This window comes from Thamnophis elegans, chromosome 6 (genome assembly GCF_009769535.1).
Source record: "Thamnophis elegans isolate rThaEle1 chromosome 6, rThaEle1.pri, whole genome shotgun sequence".
Lineage (NCBI taxonomy): Eukaryota > Metazoa > Chordata > Lepidosauria > Squamata > Colubridae > Thamnophis > Thamnophis elegans.
This window is the reverse complement of record NC_045546.1, coordinates 64946684-64968808: the sequence shown is the minus strand read 5'-3', so window position 1 is coordinate 64968808 and position 22125 is coordinate 64946684. Positions and strand designations below refer to the sequence as shown.

The window sequence follows — 22125 nt, the reverse complement described above, 5'->3', positions numbered from 1 at the left end:
CTTCTGCCCCTGATTCCTGAGTTGTTGGAGCGGCTCTGGGAGGCGACGGTGTTCACAAAACTGGACTTGTGTGGCGCCTATAATCTGGTCTGAGTCCGGGCAGGGGACAAATGGAAGATGGCCTTCGGCACCCGGTATGGACATTTTGAGTACACGGTCATGCCATTTGGATTGACCAATGCCCCGGCTGTCTTCCAGCATTTTATGAATGATATCTTCCAAGACCTCTTGGACCAGTTTGTCGTCATTTACCTGGACGACATTTTGATTTACTCAGCTTCTCCGGAGGGTCATCGACAGCACCTTCGCCTGGTCCTGCAATGACTCCGGGAGCATCATCTGTACATGAAGCTGGAGAAGTGTCAGTTCTGGCACACTACCATCGAGTTCCTGCGGCACCGTATCTCCCCTGAAGGAATTGTGATGGAGCCGGGCAAGGTAGAGACTTTGCACAGTTGGCAACCTCATCGGCGAGCGAAGGATGTACAGCAACTCCTCAGGTTTGCCAACTACTACCGGACCTTCACCCCCAGCTTTGCTTTCCTGACCACACCCCTCACGCAGCTCCTGCAGAAGAAAGCGCTGTTTCGCTGGGCCCTACGCAGCAACACGTGTTCGAGGCCTTAAAGCACGCCTTCATGAAGGAGCCAATCCTGAAGAACCCTGATCCTCATTGTCCATTTGTGGTGGAGGTGGACGCATCAGACATCACAGTGGGTGCAGTGTTACTGCAGGATCACGCCCCTGGCGGCACTCTTTTCCCTTGCGCTTTCTTCTCACAGAAACTCAATCCTTCCGAGTGCAATTACACCATCTGGGAGGAGATGCTGGCCATTAAGGTGGCATTTGAGGCCTGGGAGCATCACCTGAGGGGGCCAGGTATCAAGTCGAGGTCCGGACAGACCATAGGAGTCTAGAGTTCCTGAAAACGGCACACAAGTTGAACCAGCGCCAGATCCAGTAGTCCCTGTTCTTTGCTCGGTTAAACTTCCGAGTGACCTACATCCCGAGTGCATGCAACCAAAGGGCAGATGCCCTGTCCAGGAAACCTGAGTACTCTTGCACTGCAGACCTGCTTCCACCCCAGACAGTTTTGCCCGTCGAATCCTTCGCTGCAGTTCATAAGACTCTATGTGCCTGCGGGAGCCCTCCGGGGACTTATTCTCTCCCAGTGCCATGACAATCCAGTGGCAGGACATTTTGGCCTTTTGAAAACTTTGAACCTGGTCTCCCGTACCTTCTGGTGGCCCCACTTATGACACGATGTACAGACGTACGTCACCTCTTGTATACAGGGTCAGCAGGCCAAGTCAGTGATGGAAGCTCCTCCAGGGCTGCTTCAGCCATTGCCGACCCCGGACAGACCCTGGGGAGTGTGTCCATGGACTTTCTGATGGAATTGCCTCTGTCTTCAGGGTTTACCACGGTCCTCGTGGTGGTGGACATGCTCACGAAGATGGCGCATTTCATTCCGTGTCAGAGATTGCCGACAGCCTGCACCACCGCTCGCATGTTCACGTCTTCCGGCTGCACGGCCTACCTGATCGGGTCATGTCGGACCGTGGGACACAATTCACGGCCCCGTTCTTGAAAGGGCTGATGGAGGCTCTGGATGTCCAGATTTGTTTGTCTTCAGCGCACCATCCTGAAACTGACAGGGGGGACGAAGAAGGGGATTGGGATCTTGGAACAGTACCTGGGCTGCTTCATGAATCAGCAGCACAACAACTGGGTGGACTACCTGACCATGGCGGAGTTTGCATTTAACAACTCGCAGCACACCTCCATGCAGACGACGCTCTTCCTGGATAATGTCGGATATCACCCTCGCTTCTTTCCTCTTACCCCAGTTGACTCCCTGGTCCCCACAGTGCAGGACTTCCTCTCGGAGCTCCAGGCAGTCCACCAAGTGGTGGGCTGCTATCTGACTCAAGCCAAAGAGGACTACAAGAGGGTGGCGGACAGGTCTCAACATTTGGTGCCGGAGTTGGCTGTGGGAGATCACGTGTGGCTGTCCATGTGACACCTTCTGTCCCACCGGCCAGCTAAGAAGTTGGACCACCATTACCTTGGGCTGTTCCCGGTGGAGGCCGTCATCAACTCGGTGGCCTATCGCCTGACCTTGCCACGCTCGATGCGAGTGCACTCAGTGTTCCATCGCTCGCTCCTGGTCCCTGAGTGGTCGGCTTGTCTTCTCAGCCCATCTTCTCCCCCCCAGCTGTCATTGCATGAGGCAGAGAAGCAGCTCACGCATGAATCTGGGACTCGAGATGGCCAAAGGGACGATTCCAGTACTTGGTGGACTGGAAGGACGATGGGCTGAACAGGGGGACTTGGGCGCTTTGGTGCGGGCCTACCATGCATAATATTCCTCAAGGCCACACCCTGAGCATCAGCTCTGGGGGAAGGGCCCTGCGGTGAGGGATAGTGTTGTGGCCCAGCAGGATCCAGTTGAGCTGCTGATGGACTCGGATAGTGAGGAACCATATGAGTCTGCCCTGGATGATGTGGAGGACCCTGGGCAGGGTTCAGTCTCAGAGCAGGGATCAGAGAGGCTGGTTGCCACCAGGAGGCACCTGAAGCATGGAGCAGTGGGGAGGACCAAAGGCAGTTTTTCCCTGATGCTAGATTGAGAAGGGCTGAGAAACGGAAGCAGCAACTCCGTAGGCAGACTCACAGTGTCGATTGGCCCCTCCTAAGAGAGATTATAGGTGAGGCATTGGGAGGGGACATTTGCAGGAAACAACCATTCGAATTAGTAGTTAAGAAAATCTATCTGTGTATTCTAGTTGTGTCTGTTTGTTTGGACTATCTGTGTTGCTTTGTTTGAACTATCTGGGTTGCTGCAGAGTTACTCTATTGAACGTGAGTTGCCTGGGCCCTCAGCCAAAGGATTCGTTATCTCAGTAATTGAACAGTGGCAAACAGCCAAGCCTGTGTTCTGGTTTATTCACAGGCTGGGGGGGTCCGAACAGCTATCCAAATTAGCAAGTGTGAAAATATATACATTTGCACATTTTTTAAAATGCTTTTATAGGAAACTTTGAACTTACTTGAACTTTGGCTATATTCTTAAACAAGCTATTTGGGGAACAGGGTTTTAATTAGGAATGTAACTATTGTTCATGAATGAAGAAAACTTTAATCATTGCTCCAACAATTTCAAGAACATTTTTTTTTCCAGAAAGGACAAAAAAATGAAATGTTGTTCCATTTAAACTCAATATAAATAATGTTATTATTTAAAAAAGAAAGCTCTGCTGAGAAAGTTAAAAGCCTTTTATACCTAAAGCCCAAAAGTGTTATGCAATTTAAGATTAGAAATATTCCTTCTTTAATAAAATATGAACGCAATACAGTGAAGGCTTTTCACTGCAACAAAACTCATTGTTCTTAGCTATATATTCATATTTGCAGTGTATTTTCCCATTAAAGAAATACAGCAGGTTATAAACCTACACAAGGCATTGCCACACTTTTTCTCCTATTTTTCTTCTGTTATGTCACAAATTTTATATGTTCAGAAATATATATATATATATATATATATATATATATATATATATATATATATATATATATATATATATATATATATATATATATATATATATGCTGAATATCTAACATGAGGTAAAAATAATAGAACAAAAATATACCAGAATGTTTGTTCATAAATCATTGAAGAATAGACAATGGAATGTAAGTTGCATGTAGTTTTTTTTTTTTTGCATGCTATATGCTTCAAGTATGTGTGTTAAATGATTTTTTTAAAAAAAAACATAATAGCATCTGCAGCTGAAAGATATTCCACATTTAAATGGATTAATCAAATCAAGGGTTATCAACTGATATATTTTTAAAAAGCTTAAAACATTCATAATAAAGCCCATAAATGTAAAAATTACAAGACTTGAATAGAATGTCAAAATACAGATTCAAACTTTTAATCAGTCAATGAAGTGGGCTGGTGAGCTTTTATCAATTGCCATCTCTCAACTTAACTTTTCTCGTAAAGTTGCCATGAAGCTAATATAAAAGCAAAAAGAACTATATAATTGCACTGAAATGCTTGAAGGACAGTAAAATAAAATAAAACAAAAAATAAATTCATATTTGTTTTATGTCAATATTTAAATATTATTTAAAATTATAAGATTATTAATTCTCCCAAATATATGAAAAGCATGAGCATGGTAACTAAAAGGCTTTAAATTATAGCACTGAACTTAAAATTTTCTAGAAGTTAAATCTAGGAAGAAGTACCAAGACAATTATAATTACTATTAAAAATATACAAGACAATTATGACATAAAACAATCGAATAAATATAATTGTATGCTATGTAGAAAGACTGAATGAAATTATTAAAATATTTCAAAATTTCTCCTAATATGTTATAATTAAGAGTCTGCTAAACAAGATAATTAAAAGTTTAAGTATAATAGACAACAATACCTAGTACAACGATATACATCTAGATTTTGTTTGGTATATTTAAATGTTAATGGTGGTCCCTTTTTGACAAATTTTACAAGTTTATTTTCAACCTTTAGCAACACAGCAATGTGAGCTATAACATAAAATTGTACATTAATATTACAGTCTGAAAGAAATTAAAAGACATAAAATGATGAGTATGATCAGGCACTATTGTAATTATTGTGAAAGTGAGTATCTATAAAATCAAGAATAACATTTTTTAAATAGTTTCTATATGTCCAGACTCACATGAATATATAATAGGCATTCAAGAAAAGACTAGCTGCACCATAGACTAGTTGCACTAATGTATAATATGTAGGAAATCTCTGACATACTTATTTGATTGTCAGTCTTCTATCTAGTTACAATATTCTCAAGCAGTTTTAAAATTCTTTAAATCTTATAGTTACTGGCATTTGAGGAAAAGTCATTAGCTAAAATAATATAAATAATTATATTTATAAGTAATCACCAATAGACCATCAGGCAGAAATGAGTTTGGCATTTATGAGGAACTGCACTTATTCTAAAACCATAAGATCTTAATCATCACTGCTTTGGGGGGGAGGAAGAGGGTGAGAAAAGGAGGAGGAAGAGAAGAAGGAAAGAAGACAAAAAGTGTTCTCCACTTTATACTCGTTGAACAAAGAAACAATGTCTCATAATATCTATCCTAAAGTTGTACTCAAAGACAACATCAAACTTTCAGGGAAATAACTTCTAAGCACATTGATAAAAATTGCAATCTCAAGCTTTTTCAGGAGAAAGTCATTTAATATTTTTAAATAATAACAGCAATCCCAATAATAATTTCATTAAAAGATCTTACTGTGCTTTCATAGAAAAGTCAGGAAAGTGACTATGCCAAAAGCCTTCCTCTCTGCACAGTGTTGCTTGCATTCCCTTAACTGCTTTAGCAGTGTATAGTTGCACTTGAGGGACAATATAACTTAATGTAAAACTACAGCTGGTTTTCACAGCCCCTATATAAAGAATGTTTATGCAGCATCTTGGGTACCATAGCACCAAAAAATGCAGAAAATGTATTTTAAAGCATATTAAATTGAATTTATACATATTTTAAACCAATTTCAGCTGCAAAGGTTTTGGGTAGTCAGGACGATTTCAGGAAGCATTTGCAGTATGAAGAACAATGCCACAAGTCAGGCAGAACATTAAGGGTGCAACCTATCTGTAATTTTCACAACTTCACCAACAATATCACCATTCAGAAGAGTGGTTATAACATAAACAGTAAAACATTTACTTAATGCTTACATACAAATCAAGGTTTTTATACTTTTAAAATATTAAATACAAAAAATGCATTACTTTGATCAGTGATGATTGTTCGAACCTCTTGATTGCTAGTTTTATTTTTCAGATTCTGGGCTGCTGTTATTAATTCTTCAAGCTGTGGGTGCCTTTGTTCCAGATCTTGTAATGTTGCCTGAAATCATAAATATATTTTGATATTTCTATTATTTCTATTTTTATTATTAATATTTTCCATAAAATGTACTAATTTAAAAAATAGAAAGTGAGGGATAACCAATCATAAGAGATGGTTATATATTTCAAAAATACAAAAACCTAATGAATAAAATAATTTATGATAATGAAAACTATACCCAATAAAGACACAATTCTACCAAAATAATCACTTAAGAAATTCAAATAAAACTATAAACTATTCTAAAAGTGTACATGTTATGGCTTATGAACAAGGATATATATATATATATATATATATATATATATATATATATATATATATATATATATATATATATATATATATATATATATGATGATGATGATAAATAAATAAAGGGAGACTAGTATAGATCTATTTCAAGCTATTTAGCTCTCATCAGCTAGCCATAATCTCACTGGCATTCGAACCTGGGCTGTTTATATATATATAATATATAATATATATATATATATATATATATATATATATATATATATATATATATATATATATATATATATATATATATATATATATATATAAAGTCACAACCCCTGGTATGCTCAAATATGGGAGGAAGATCACTACTTCCATTCTCTGTCCTTCGGCTCGTCACAAGAGACCATCCAGGCAGAAATCCAATATTTTTTACTGTTGTCTTTTTGTTACATTTGTTATATTTGTGATGATAAATAAATAAAGGGAGAAATAGATCTATACTAGTCTCCCTTTATTTATTTATCAGCACAAATATAACATATATATATGCCATTCAGGCATCATTTTTGCCTTAATGGTGGTGGAATATTTATTAACTTTCAGTGGGGAAAAGCAAAGTATAGAAAATATATCAAGTCAGATATGTGTATAAAAAGAGAATACTATTAATCTCTCCCATGAGGAATATACTATGGAAGAAACACAGGTGGTATTCAGCCAGTTCTTTCGGGTGAACCGGTAGTGGACACTTGGAGTAGTTCGGAGAACTGGCAAGTACCACCTCTGGCTGGCCCCACCCCCATCTGCCCATTTGCCCCACTCATCTGCTCGCTTCTCACCCTGCTCACCTGTCCCACCTGCCCGCCCAGGCTGCCCACTCACCCTGCCCACCTGCCCCGCAACGCCCAGTCACTCCTCATCTCACTTGCGTTGACCACACAATCTCTACAGCTTGCCTGCCTTTCCATGCAGTGCTGCTGTAGCCCAACTGAGTGTCCCTGATCTTCCTGCCTGGGTCAGTAAGCCTGCAAATCTTGGCCTAGCTAGCTTCCCCCCCACCATCCCCACCTGCCTTCCCTACTCCCTTCCACGTGGCACACGGCCCTGCCATACTTCCCTGTCTTCCCTGTGGCCTTCTTGGTGGTCTCCATGGCTTGGCCCATTGCCCATCTCACCTAGACAACCCTGCCCTGGCCTCAAACTACACCCTTCCCCCGGGCCGAAGCAATTTAACCAGCCTGAGACCTGCTGCACTCAGCCAAAGGACCGTGTGTGTGTGTGAGAGAGAGAGTGCGGGCAGGGGGGAAGTGGAGGGGGGACAAGCACAGGTGGGCTCTTATCTTACTGTCCCATCTGTAAAGCCCTACAGCATAGAGAAGCAGTTGCTGACCCAGAGAGCACATGGAATCACTCCACGTGTTCTCCATGTCGGCAGTGGTTTTCTCTCCATTGCTGCTCTTGCTGGGAAAGCATCTTGCTGGGAAAGCACAGCAAAATTTGGCAACCATGAGTTGCTGCTTTGGGTCGTGTAAGTCCCATCCGGAAAGTGCTGCAACAGAGGGAAACAGAATTCAACTTGGCTGCTTCTCTCTGCTTCAGCGATTTCTGGATAGGACTTATAGGACCCAAAGCAGTAACTCATAGTTGCTAAATTTTGCTGTGCTGTGAAAGACGCTCTTGCTCTCCCAGCAAGAGCAGTGCAGAGAGAAGCAGCCACTGACACAGATGGAGCGCTCCCCATGTTCTCCAGCGACCTGTTTTCTCTCCACTGCTGCTGTTGCTAGGAAAGAGTCTTGTGCAGTACAGCGAAATTTAGCAATGGGGAATTGCCGCTTTAGGTCCTGTAAGTCCCATCTGGAAAGCGCTGTGTCAGAGAGAAACAGCATTCAATCTGGCTGTTTCTCTCTGCCGCAGCGCTTTCTGGATGGGACTTAGAGGAAAGCAGTGGCTCATGGCTGCTAATTTTCACTGTGCTGTACAAGATGCTTTCCCAGGGCCCCAAAGGCCGTCCTCATGGACTTTCTCACCAACATCAGAAAGCCACCATCAGTCTGCCCCTCTTTGTTTTGCTTCACTCAGATTGGCCAAGCTTTTTGAGAGAAGGAACACAAAAGAGGTTTCCAGGCTGTGTGTCTGGACCAGGTGCTTTCTCTCAGGTCTCCCACCTGGAGGCCTCGCAGAAGCAGACAGGTAGACCTGAAAGGCGGCTGAACCTCCGCCACCCAGTGGTCTGCAAGATTTAAAATTATGAACTTAGTGGTCCCTGAGGTCCAAAAGGTTGGAGACCCCTGGTCTAGAAGCAGCTCTTTAACTCATTAGTCCAGAGGGAGCAAAAGAGATAAGGCCCCAATGAGGGTCTTGGTTATTTAGCTCAGGAATAATGGAATAACAGAGTTAAAAGGGACTTTGGAGGTCTTCTAGTCCAACCCCCTGCTCAGGCAGGAAAACTGAGGAATAACAGAATAACTCTTAGAAGGGCCTTTGGGGTGGGGAGGACTATACCATTTCAGAGAAATAGCTGTCCAGTCTTTTCTTAAAAACTTCCAGTGATTGAGCACCCAGAGCATCTGATGACAAGTAATTCCACTGGTTAATTTTTCTCACAGTTTCTCTTTAGTTTTAGGTTGCTTCTCTCTGTTCAATTTCCACCTATTGCTTCTTGTTTTGCCTTTTGCTTCTTTGGAAAATATATTCTCCCCTGCTTCTTTGTGGCAACCCCTCAAAAGCCTGTTTTGTGACCTGCCTATCACAATCTTGGGCAAAGCATGTGAGCCATTTCCTCCTTTCCGTGGTCCATGAAAGTACATCTATAGTATGTAGATGCAGATAATAAAGTTGAAAAAAGTTGAACAACATTTTTACAGAACTATAGATACGCTGACACCAGGCGTGAAAAGGAGTGGCTGGGAGGGGAGGGGCCAGGTGAGGTGCCCCTCGGTGTGAGTGATGTCAATTTGGCCACACCCACCCAAACATGACCACCCAGCCACAGCCACTCAGTCACATGACCACCAAACCACCGCCACCCCAACCCACACCTACAGAACCAGTGTTAAAAAAATTGAATCTCACCACTGGGAAGAAATTAAATTTATGTAGGATGAATTGATATTTTATTTTAAGTTCAGAAATCAAAATACAAACTAATGTTTCTGAACATTATATACCGTAACTTGTTCTCAACTTGTGGTGTACAGACCCAAGGGGGCCTCGATGTCATCACAGAAAGTCTGTAAAGTCTTGAAGAATTGTTATGATTTAAAGCTTGAATTAAGTCTGGGTGGTCTGTGGCCAGGGTCCATGGCCGCAAAAGGTATTTAAATAGGGTCCATGGGTGAAGAAAAGATTGAGAACAGCTGTCCTACACAAACAAATATAATCAGTTTGGGCAAAAAATGACAGGATGAGAGCACTTAAATCAAACAAATTGCACTAGATATCCTAGCACGTTAGTCAGCTGTACTCTACATTTAATAAAGAATTTCTCATAAATATAGCAACATATCAGACTCTTTCTTAAATTAGAATGCAGATAGGGATAATCAATATTAGTCAGACATTGTAATACCTTTCAATCCTTGCTTTAGAATGAAAATTAAAAAATATCATACCTGTAAGGATTGCCTCTCCTTTTAGCTTCAGAAAGTGAAGACTCTTGAAACAAAGTATTTCAAAAGGAAGCTTTTTTTTAAGCCGAAGCGAAAACAATAAGTTCAAAGCAACATCTGAATCCCCTAAGGCAAGGCAAGTAGAATTAAAGCAGTAGAGACCCCTCCCATTAGTCAGATGCAGATTTTAGCCAATGCACAAGTGTGAAGGCAGTTCCTTTACCAACTGCCCTGAGAACCAGATAAGCATATATTCCCATGGCTATCTTCCGTTAGACATTAAAGTGAACCGTCCCACATGGTCATCATAAACATTCCCCAGAAGGTGAGGAGATCTCAAGGCGCTTCGACACCAGGAAACCAGTTGTAAAATATCAGGTGTCATAGGCACTGCTCATAAATTGAATCCAAGGCCCCCCTCCTCCTAATTGAATGGCAGTATCACTTTTAGGTATCTGACAATACCACCTTAATGAATATAATGAAATATAAAATTAAGATAAAAGTGTATTAAAATAATATTAACACTATTAAAATATGTTATATAACCTTATTAGCCATGCAAAGATTTCCTTTGTGTTACTTTCACCTATTTCATAAACATAGGTTTCTGGGTCACCATGGTACATATACAATTGAAATGAATTTGAATACATGTAACTTGGGTTGATAGCTAGGCTGTTGGTCTGAGCTTTGAGCTTGGCAATTTAGGTGCAAATGTTTTGTCACCATTCAAGGAGACATCATCAGTATGCTTTGAATTGTGCTCATCTGTCAGAGTCTGTCATTTATTTAGCCAATAATGGTTGAACACTTTGCTGAGGCATGCTATGTTAATCCAAATCAAGCAAACTACATGATCACTTAGTACGAAGTATAGATCTAATCACAAGAGATGGAAAAAAGAGATTGTAAGGTCCTGTCTCCTTCCTGTTCAAGAAAACATGGACTCTCAAAACTTTAGCATTTCAAAAGGTAACTTTTATTGAAAAGAAGTGAATGCAAGACAAGGCAAAGCAAGGTCTGAGTTCCACTCAAGCAATTCCATTAGGATAAAGTGGTTAGAAACCCCTCATCTTTTATGTTGAATAAGCCAATCCACAGGTGCAAAGATGTTGTGGAAATGGTCGTCCTGAGAAAGAGATAAGTTGTTCCCATGTGCTTCTTCTGTGAGGCTTCCAAACTGAGGGAAAACAGATGGCCTTGCCCCCTTGTACATCCCCCAAGGTAAATTGTACATCCCCCAAGGTAAATCAAATCAGAGGGCAGAATAGGTGACAGGATAAAAGTTATAAACTAGGGAATTATAGGATACATAGGAAAATAGGATGAGATCAATGAGTGAATAAAAGATTACAAGGTTCCCCAAGTATCCTAATAGGGATCTGACATGCTTCCCCCCTTCAAAAAAATGAGAGGATTATTTGTAAGAGAGAACAGAAAGATAAACATCACAGAGAGTTAGTTCGGTTTGTTAGGATACTTCGAGTGAAATGTTTTCAGCAATGCAGGGGTCCTAACATATTTCTTAGCTACCCACTACTACTCCTTTTGTGAGGGAGATAAATGTCTCCAGGACACTAGGTATTGAGTTGAACCCTGGTGGGTGTGGTAGTCAAGGATCTCTTTGATTTCAAAGTGTTGTTCCCCTTAGACCATAATAGGGATCAGAGGAGCATCTGATGGGTGCCTTAAAGGGTATGTAATTTAGGTTTCAATAAACTGCAGTGAAAAACTGGGTAGACATACTGCTTTGGGGGAGTAGTAATTCTACTGTTACTGGGTTGATGATTCTAGTGATTGGGAAAGACCCTATGAATTTTGGTCCCAATTTCTTTGAGGGTTGTAAGCATTGTAGGAATTTTGTGGACAGGCAAACCTTATCACTATTTTAAATAGATTTGGTTCTGTCCTTCTTTTGTCAGCTTGGGCTTTAAAAGTGGCTCTAGCCTAATTCAGGGCTAGTCTCACTACTGGCCAGGTTTTTGTAGTTGTTGTATGAACTCCTTAAGGGGGTGGGATATGATTGATTCCTCTACTGGTAATTCTGGCACTGGGATGAAGTCCTGGCCAGTGGCAACTCAAAATGGGGTGAACCCAGTGCTAGAGTGGACAGAGTTATTATCGACAACTTCTGAAAAAGGCAGGAGGTCAGTCCAGCTATCTTATTGATAGTTAATAAACCATCTTAAATATTGTTCCAGAACCAAGTCCAGTCACTCTGTTGATCTGTTAGTCTGAGGATGATGATGAGACCTTAGGCCCTGGCCAGTTTGAGAAGGTTCAAAAAGGCCTTCCAAAACTTTGAAGTGAATTGGACCCTCTGATCAGATATTATCCTTTGCGGGCTCCCATATAGTTGATAAATATGCTGCACGAACAGTTTGGCAAGTGCCTTAGTGGTGTGTCAGGGTTCTGACCGATGCTCTAATTAAATCATGAGCCTCGAGCCAAGCTTCAAAAGAAATCCAGTTATTTATTAGGAGTTTCATGTCAGCACATTCCAAGTGAAGCCAACTCTGACCTCACTTAATTCATGTCCCAGCTTTGACCCTGTTTCTTCCTCCCTGCAAGGTGTGTCATCAGTCACATTCCCCAACAAAACAATTTTGCGGGATGTAGAGTACCTCTCTCTGGCCACTGTGGGTATTCATGGAGATGGCCTTGACATAGAGATGGCTGGAATGCGTTTATTGTTTTGACTGAAGTGCGATTCCCTCACGCAAGGTTCAGTTCCCCATTCCCCTGCCTATGGCAACTCGAGAACAGGTCAAGAATGCTTCATGAGTTGACATAGTGAGGATTTTCTGGCAGGGAACAAAGTGGGCCTGCTTGGAGAAAAGGTCTGTTATGACCCAGATAACAGTATCCCCCCACTTTCAGGTAACTCTACAATAAAGTCCATAGAGATCTCTCTCCTAGGGGGCTGAAGGCTCAGCTACTGTAGATAAAAGACTGGGGTTTCCTCTTTGCTTCTGCACAGATAGGGCAACTGGCAACATAGTTTTGAATGTCTTTCTTAAGAGATGGCCACCAGAATTGCCTTTTGATAAGGTGTAGGGTTTTCACAAAACCGAATTGACCGGCCAGTTTGGAGTCATGGCATGTTTGCATGAGAGGAATTCTCTGACTAGCTGGGACATATAACTTTCCTCGCAAACAAGCTAAGTCATCTTTAATTAAAAAGGTGTTTTATGGGCTAGGAACCAGTCATCGGTTTGTAGGACTTTTTAAAATGCCTGAGTGGTAGCATTGTCCATTAGTGATTCTTGTTTAGCTTGCATCCTGGTCATCACTTTGGCTGCCAATTGAGAGGCTGGGAGCAGGGGTTTGATCACTTCAGGTTTCCCGCTATTAAACTGAGACTTTCTGGATAGTGTGCCTGCTAAAAAGATATTTCCCCCAGGGAAGTATTTCAGGTTGAAATTGAACCATTTGAAGTGTTGAGCCCAGTGAACTTGTTTTGGGGAGAGTTTCCATGTGGTTTTTAGGGCCTCTAGGTTTTTATGATCAGTCCAGACTCTAGTCCCTTGAACTAAAAAAGATTTTATTCCCTTCTAGGAAATGCCTCCAAGTAAGGAGAGCCACCATACTGCAAAAGCCTCCTTCTCCCAGATAGCCCATCTCTGTTCAGTGTTGGTTAGTTTTTTAGACATATATGCACAGGGCTGCAGTTGGTCCTGCTCGTTTTCTTGGAATAGGACGGCTCTGATATGTCACTGGCATCTGTCTGTATGATAAACAGCTGTTCTGGATCTGGGTGTTTTAGGACTAGTTCAGCTGAGAACAATTTTGTCAGTTTATCAAATGCTGCCTGGCATTCCATGGTCCAGTTTATGGGCTGCTTTGTTTCAGTTTGTCTCTCCCCTCCCCCTTGTTTTCAATAGATTAGTGATTGGGAGTGCAATATGTGCAAATGCTGGGATAATTGCTGGTAAAAATTTACAAACCCCAGGAAGCTTTATAGTTGTTTGCAAGTGTGGTGGGAAGCCCGTTGATAACTGCTTGCACTTTTCCTGAGTCCATTTCCACATTCTTGTTGGAAATTCTATATCCCAGGTAGTCAATTCTATCTTTGTGGAATTCACATTTGGAAAGTTTTGTGTAAAGTTTTGCAGCAGGGAGTTTGTTTAGGACTCCTTGGACAAGCTTTATGTGCTCGGCTTTTGTCTCTCTGTATATTAAAATGTCATCTGAGCACACCAGAACCCCTTTGTACAGGTGCTCATGGAGCTCCTCATTTATCACTTGCATAAATATGGCAGGGATGCCTTATAATCCAAATGTGAGGACTTTGAATTGGTAACACCCTAAAGGAATGTTAAAATGTTGTCCATTCATTCCTTTCCCTAATCCTGAGTCAGTAGTAAGCCATTCTTAAGAACAGTTTTGATTTTTTTTTCCTTTGAAGAGGTGGACTAACATGTCTTTCAAGAGGGGGACATTTTCCACAGTCACGGTGTTTAAATTTCTATAATCTACACAAAGGCACAAAGACCCATCTTCTCTCGAAATAGCAACAGGGCAGCAATTTTTGGTTGCATGGGTTCGATGAAACCACTCACCAGTTTTTATCTATGAAGGCTCTCAACTGCTTGGGTTCCCTGGGGGACACGCTATATATTTTTGGTTTTGGTAGTTTGGCCCCTGGGGGGATATCAATAGCGCAGTCTGTGGGGTGCGGGGGAGCTTGTTGGAGTCTTCTTCGCTGAACACTCAGATGGGTCTTTGTACTCCCTGGGGATGTCCTGGTCTGGCACAGCCTTTCCTGCCATCGCTGCTTCTATGTTTAAGTCCCCCCCCCACCAGTTCCTCCCTTTGGCCATCAGGTCCAGTCACTTTCCATTGAAATCTTAGAGTCCCTTGTTTCCAGTTCACTCTGGGGTTCCACCTCCTCAACCAAGTGAGCCCTAGAACTAATGGCCATTTCATTCTGGGTGCCACAATGAAAGTGAGTCTCTTATCATAAGTCCCCTATTGCTATATCCAGAGGTTCTGTGGCAAAAATGGCCAGTTCCCCCCTACAACTGGCCCATCTAACTGGCAAAACACGATAGGGATTTTTAAGCTTCTGCAAGTGTTTGCCCAATTTTCCCACCAGGGTTGAGCTAATTAAACACTGGGTGAACCTGAGTCCAAAAGGGCTGAGTTTTTCACTCTTTTACCCCAAGACTTAGGGGAAGGATGCGTGGTTCAAACAGTTTGCTTGCCAACAGGTCGTCTTCAGGGTCACTCTTGGATGGGCCCAATTCCTTCCCCAGTGATGCCAGAGTTCCTTCCCCTGATTTTGCAAGGGGCAAAACTCCACAGGCTCTCCACTTCTCAGTGCAGTGTCTCTTTCTTGGGTGCTTGTTTTCATGGGCTTTCTTCTGGACAGATGTTCTGGCTTTTGAGTGGGAGTTTTTGAATGACACTCAGATGCATGGTTCCCCTCCTTCCTGCATTTGAAGCAGGCAGATGACCTTGGTGCCCAGGTGGTGGTGTTTTGCAGCTTGAATGGCTCTCACTTCTCCTGGAAATCTCTTCCAGGCTCTTCCCCCTTGTTACTAGTTTCTGGCCATGTCAATCTCCACTTCTTCGGCCAGGATGTACCAGTCATATAGGCAACCTGAGGGCCCTCAAGCCAGGTAGGTATGGTAGATATAGTCATTCAGGCCACCTTTGAACCAGCTCACTAGGATGTCTTCCGGCCAGTCCACTCTGCAGGCTAGGTCTTGGAACTATTCAGTGAATTCAGCTACCGGCCAGCACTCCTGTTTCACTGTTCTGATGTGATCATGAGCTCTGAGATCTGCCAAGGGATCTTCAAATCAGCGGTGGAAAGCCATCATGAATCAGTTGAAGTTCCGCAGTTCAGGGGTGTCTATGTTGTGGAGGTTCACCATCCAACGGGCAGATGCCTCTTCCAGGGCCATGGTGATGAATCGGACCCAAGTGCCCTGTGTTTGGAAATCCCTACTGTACTCCTGCAAGTACATGCCAGGAAAAACCCCAGTTGATGCAGGTCACCATTGTATTTCACTGTCTTTCTCTCCAGTCATGGCACTCTGGGCTGGCCAGAAATAATTGCAATGGCTGGTGCTGTGTAGGGTGGGTTTACCTGGATGGCTACTTGGCCAGCTGCTGCTGGATCCAGAGTGGCAGCCCCGGCCTTGTTGGCTGCTGCTGCTGCCTCGCCCTCTCTCTGGTGTCGATCTAATACCCCCTAGTTCTGAGGTTTTCAAAAGTCTCCATCACGAACCGCATAATGTTTCTCTTGAGTCAGTCACCTCTGGCCAATACTTCAATCAGCTCTTCTTGGTCAGACAGGGCTTCCAGCTCAGGTTTCCAGCCTGGTTGTTGACTGCCCTGGGTGACGGTGACTCTTGGGTTATTCCATCCCAGTTATCTTTCTTCCCCACTCTGATTGACCATATGGGCTTAGTGGGGTCCTCCAAACCAGCTTTGATATGTTCAATGGGGCAGAAGGAGCTGGTTTCTAACTGGGTGACCAAAGCCAATTGGTGGATAAAGAAGGGAATCTACAACATTCAAATGAAAAAAAGAAAAAAATAATTGAGAACTACTACAATAAGTTGTATCAATTTGAGAGGATTCCAGAAGGGAAAATAAGACAATTCTTAGAGAAAACTAGAATAACTAAAATCCCAGGAAAATTTAAGAAGGCACTAGAAGAAAGAATAACAATGATGGAAGTAACAGAAGGCATCAAAAGGCAAAAGAAGGGAAACACCAGGATCAGATGGATTACTGACAGAACTGTGCCAAACATTACAAGATGTATTCAGTAATGTAATGTTGGAACTATTTAATAAGTTACTAAGGGAGGCAAAGGTGCCAAAGACATGGACGGAGGCATATATAACTCTTATATCAAAAGAAGAGTCAGATCTACAACAAGTAAAGAACTATAGACCTATTTCATTATTAAATGCAGATTATAAAAAGTTTGCATCAATAATGGCAGAAAGAATGAAGAGACTTTTAAATGAATTTGTACACAGACTAAAATAGATTTCTCCCTAAGAGACAAATCAGAGAAAATATGCAAATTGTACTGAATACGCTAGAGTACTATGAATCCCACCCAGAGAAGCAAATGGCGTTGTTATTTTTGGACACACAAAAGGCCTTTGATAATGTGAACTGGCAATTTATGATAATGCAACTTCAAATGATGGGATTTGGTGAGGGATTTATAAATATGATCAAAATGATATACAATAATCAATTTGCAAAGGTGATATGACAGGAGCTACGGAGTTACAGGTAGCAGTTACGAAGGGAACTAGACAAGGATGTCCACTATCACCATTATTATTTATACTGACACCAGAGATTTTGAATAGAGAAATACAACAAAATAAAGAGGTAAAAGGTATGAAGGTCAAGAAAGAAGAATATAAATTACAAGCATTTGTGGATGATTTGGTGTTTATTATGGAGAATCTAATAGAAACAGGGCCAAAACTAATTGAAATAATAGAAGAGAAGTAGTGGGTTTGAAGATTAATAAAGACAAAAGAAAATTTTTGGTGAAAAATATGACAGAAAAACAGAAAAGAGAGTTGATGGGGAAACTGGACATACAGGTGGTGAAAAAAGTGAAATATTTGGATATCCAATTGACATCAAGGTGTGTGACATTAAAGGAGGATAACTATTATAATGTGAGAAAACAAATAGAAATAAATCTGGAAAGATGGGAAAACTTACAATTATGATTAATGGGAAGAATAGCAGTAGTAAAGATGAATATATTACCAAGATTGCTATACCTATTCCAAACAATACCAATAAAATTAGAGAAAAAATACTTTGAAAGTATGAATAAAATAGTGGGGAAAAATATGTGGCAAGGGAAAAAAGCAAGAATTAATATAAAAATGTTGCAAGATGCAAGAGCTCAAGGTGGATTTGGATTACCAAACTGGGAATTGTATTATCAAGCAGCGGGACTAACTTGGATGAAAGAATGGATCTTATTGAGAAATACAAGATTATTAACATTAGAGGATCATGATTTGCAACTAGGTTGGAGAAGAAGTGGTTAAAGATACAATGTTAACTTGGGCAAAGAACTTTGGTTACACGATTGATCTAGAAAAGTAACAACTATGGGAAAAGAACTATAAACTATCCATGTCAACAGCTTACAAAGAACTTATACAAAATGTTTTATAGATGACACATGTCACCAGAAAAATGAGCAAAGATATTTAAAGACAAGTCAGTGAAATGTTGGAAATGTCAACAAGCAACAGGTTCTTATTACCATATGTGGTGAACATGTGCAGAAGCAAGGAAATATTGAACTAAAATAAGAGTATGGCTAAAGAAAATGTTACAAGAAGAATTAGAATTTAGACCAGAGATATTTTTACTAGGTATTATCCCAGAGAAACTCAAGAAAGAAGATACTTATTTGATTATACATGTAAACTACAGCAGCGAGAATTGTATTTGTTGTAAATTAAATAAGTTACCAACAAATGAAGAGATAATAAAAAAGATATTAGATTGTGCAGAGATGAAAAGGTTGACATTGAAAATAAAGAATAAAGAGGAATCGGTATACTTCAAGACATGGGGAAGATTCAATGATTGGCTAGAGAAAGGAAGTTAGAAAAGCAAGTAAGGAGAAGATACAGAACCCGGACAATGCACTATTAAATGGAAAAGTGGGGGAAGAAGGGGAAAACAGAAAATAAAATATTAACTATACAAGTATATATTCAAGAGCGAGATATAAAGGGGGGGAAACATAGTTAGGGTAGATTAGCGAAGGTAAAGGAATAAGAAATGATACCAAATTAGTGTTGCTGCCTCGTTTGCTGGATCTTTCATTATCAGGTAGGTTCTGCCAGATGTTAGCCACTTTTCAATTTAACCTCCTTATAGTATGTTGTTAAACTGCTTGGCAATAAATGGGCATAGACCAGTTAGATGCTTCAACCAAAAGCCATGCAGTCCATCTTCACCTAGTGCTGACCAATTGATCTTCCTTGCTTTTTTCTCTACCATTTCTGCTCTTATTACTAGTTCTTTCATTTCAACTTCTTTTTTATTCTTATCCACTTCTTTTAACCAAGCTGCATCTTTGTTATATTTCTTTGGGTTATCCCACATCTGTGCCCAGAACTTAACAATTTCTTCCTTGTCAGGTACTGACTGATTCACTGCAGTTTCTCCATTGATAGATTGATATAAATTTTTCTGATTGGATTGAAATTGGAGGTTCTGTCTATAATTTGCAATTCAAACTCCATATCTACTACTCTTCTTGGTTATAGCTGGTATTTGCTGCTTTATTATTTCCAGTGCTTCCTTGATCTTTCTTGTTTCTGTGTTATTTCTTGATTAGGTCTTCTTGTTCTTCAGTTTCTTTTCTTTCATCTGTTGTAGCTTGCTTGCATCTGATCTCAACTTGCTGATTTTATTTTCCAGTCTAATCTTCCATTTTTGTGGTGCACTGTTTGTGTTTTTCTTCTCTGTTGATTTTACATCCCAGGTATTCGGTTATAATTGGAGCTATGCTGTACATTAGTTGATTTGTTCTGTGCAGTGAGTTGGTGCTTATACTTGATATTGCAGTATTGCATCTTGTAATGTTTGTGTTAGCTGTTTCTTTGGAACAAGCTTCAATGCAGGCAGCCTTATTCTGATGCTTTTGTGCTGTTCTAGATGCTCAATTATTCTTTAACTTGTACTTCTTCAGTTAGAGGGCTTTGTTTTTCCTGAGGCAGAGGGGTGGGTGCCTGGCTTCCAAATGAAAACAATTGTATACCTCTACTAGATTCCTCTACTGCCAATTCCCCCTGGTTTTCCTATACATTCTGAGTTACTTCTGGCAAGGCTTTGATTTCTTTTCCCTGGGTGAATCTTTGCAGTACTTCCAATTCTGCTTCTTTATTTCGTACTATAAATCAACATTGATCTGCTAGCCTCTGTTGTATTATTTCTGATTCTAGAAGTTGTTCATTCTAGGACTGATGCAGTCATTTCAAATATCCTCTTCTTGTTGGACTTGATCTGTAATAACAGATCATTATTTCTTTGTTTTTAATCACTATATATTTGTGGCAGGTATAGATTTTTTTCCCAGTAGTTCTGCAGCTGTTTGCCCTAGTTGCTCAGTTAACACTCCTGAGTCTGATAGCCCATTTTTCACCAGATATCCAGGAACAGAAAAAATCGCAAAATACCAGGACTTAAAAATTGAAATTCAATGACTATGGCACAAACCAGCAGTGGTAATTCCAGTGGTAATTGACACACTGGGTGCTATTCCAAAAGCACTGGAATTACATTTAAAACAGTTAAAAATTGACAAAATTACCATCAGTCAAATGCAAAAAGCCGCACTGCTTGGATCTGCACGCATATTAGGAAAATACGTTACAACATCCTAGGCCCCTGGGTGGGACCCGACTAGTAACCAATGCCAAATCCGGCGAAACAACTGGCCGCTGTGATACAATTGTATAATAATACTAATAATAATACTACTAATAATAATAGTAATAACAACAACAACAACAACAACTCCGCCGTTGCCGGTCCCAAGCCCGGATGAGAAAGGAGGAGGGTTGGGGTCAGGTTGGCATCTGGTCCCGTAAAAAAAACCCCGCCAACCCATACAATATGGTGAAAAAAAAAGAATAAAAATCCTATACCACATCGGTCGTTGCGCAGGTTAACAAGGGCTGCGGCGGATGTTGAGGTCCCTGGGCATCCATCGACAAGTGGGCTACAAGTGGACCAACCAACAAAACGACAAAAATATAGTGCAGATGAAAACCGTGCCATAATGGCCTGTTACTACAACTCAGAGCCAGAAAAAAGAGGCTATTTAAAGCGAATGTATGAATTATGGAAACAACAATATCCAGATTCAAATGTTAGTGCACAACAACTAGCAGATCAAAGGCGATTTATTATATGGAATAAAGTGTTTAGTGAAGTTGAACATGAGGAAATTCAGGCAAATTGCAAAACCCAAAAAACAATATCACAAGCGGAAATAACTGATATTCAAGACACAACTAAAGACATTATAGTAGAACTCCCAGAAGAAGCTCTCGGGGAGGAAATAACATCACCACCACTAGAACCAGTTATCACTGAACCAACTGATGAACTAACTCAAAAACAAAAAGAATTGAAGGATAAGATCATGGAGCATTTTCTGCTTAATGAGGAAAGGCAACGTTTACCATCACTAAAAACTGTGCCTAAGAAAATTTTGGCCCCTATCATGAAAATGGTTAATGCAGTGTTTTCAACAATTGAACCGGGATCCATCTTGGAAACAAACCAGTTAATATACAGTGCAGCTGTAATAGTCACTAATGAACTAGGCATTAAAATTAAAGTACCTAGTCACACAACAGAAAAAGCATCAAAGCCAAAGTGGAAAATCCGATTAGAACAAAAAGTCAAAAAATTAAGGGCAGATGCTAGTAACTTAAAGAGCATGCATGAGCAACAGCTTAAAAACAACAAAACCATAGATCGGCTAATCAGAAGATATAGATTGGATACAAGAAACATCAATGAAGCTGTAGAGATTGTAAAACAGCAGATAACAGCAACAGCTAGAAAAATTGAAAGATATGAGGCACGAATCATCCAATATAAACAAAATCAGCAATTTCGATCAGACCAACGGCGTTTTTATCAAAGTCTTAATGTGAATGGTGACACCAAATGTGAAAAAACAGAAAAACAGGCCACAGTTGAATTCTGGAAAGAATTGTGGGAAAATGCAAAGGACTACAACAAGGAAGCAAAGTGGATACATGACTCTGAGAAAAGCATTGGCAACAAACAAATGCAAGTATTAGAAATAACAACTGAGATGGTCAAAAATCGAGTTAAAAAGGTAAAGAATTGGACATCACCTGGAAAGGACCAATTACATGGTTTCTGGCTCAAATATCTGACCAGTTTACATGCAATATTGGCCAGGAAACTGAATGAAATTTTACAAAAGGGCCAAATTGATGAATGGTTGACAACTGGAAAAACATACTTGATTCAGAAAGATGCAACTAAAGGAACAACACCTGAAAACTACAGACCAATAACATGCTTGCCAACAACCTTCAAATTACTCACAGGCATTATTGCAGATAACATGATGGATTATTTAGAAACAAACAACATCTTGCCAGTAGAGCAAAAAGGCAACAAAAGAAGGAGCAGGGGGACAAAAGATCAGCTTCTAATTGATAAAATGATATTAGAAAATTGTAAGAACAGAAAAACGAACTTGAATATGGTCTGGATTGGTTACAAAAAGGCATTTGACTCACTGCCACATAGTTGGATCA

At 40.7% G+C, this 22125-nt stretch overlaps 1 protein-coding gene across 1 annotated transcript in view; it reads right to left on the bottom strand.

Annotated features, from left to right (window-relative positions):
• The window catches only part of DMD (dystrophin), a 1161901-nt gene that overhangs the window by 440500 nt on the left and 699276 nt on the right, over positions 1-22125 (bottom strand). Inside the window, 1 exon segment of the mRNA XM_032219839.1 lies at positions 5819-5936. Coding sequence (XP_032075730.1) covers positions 5819-5936 — 118 coding nt within the window.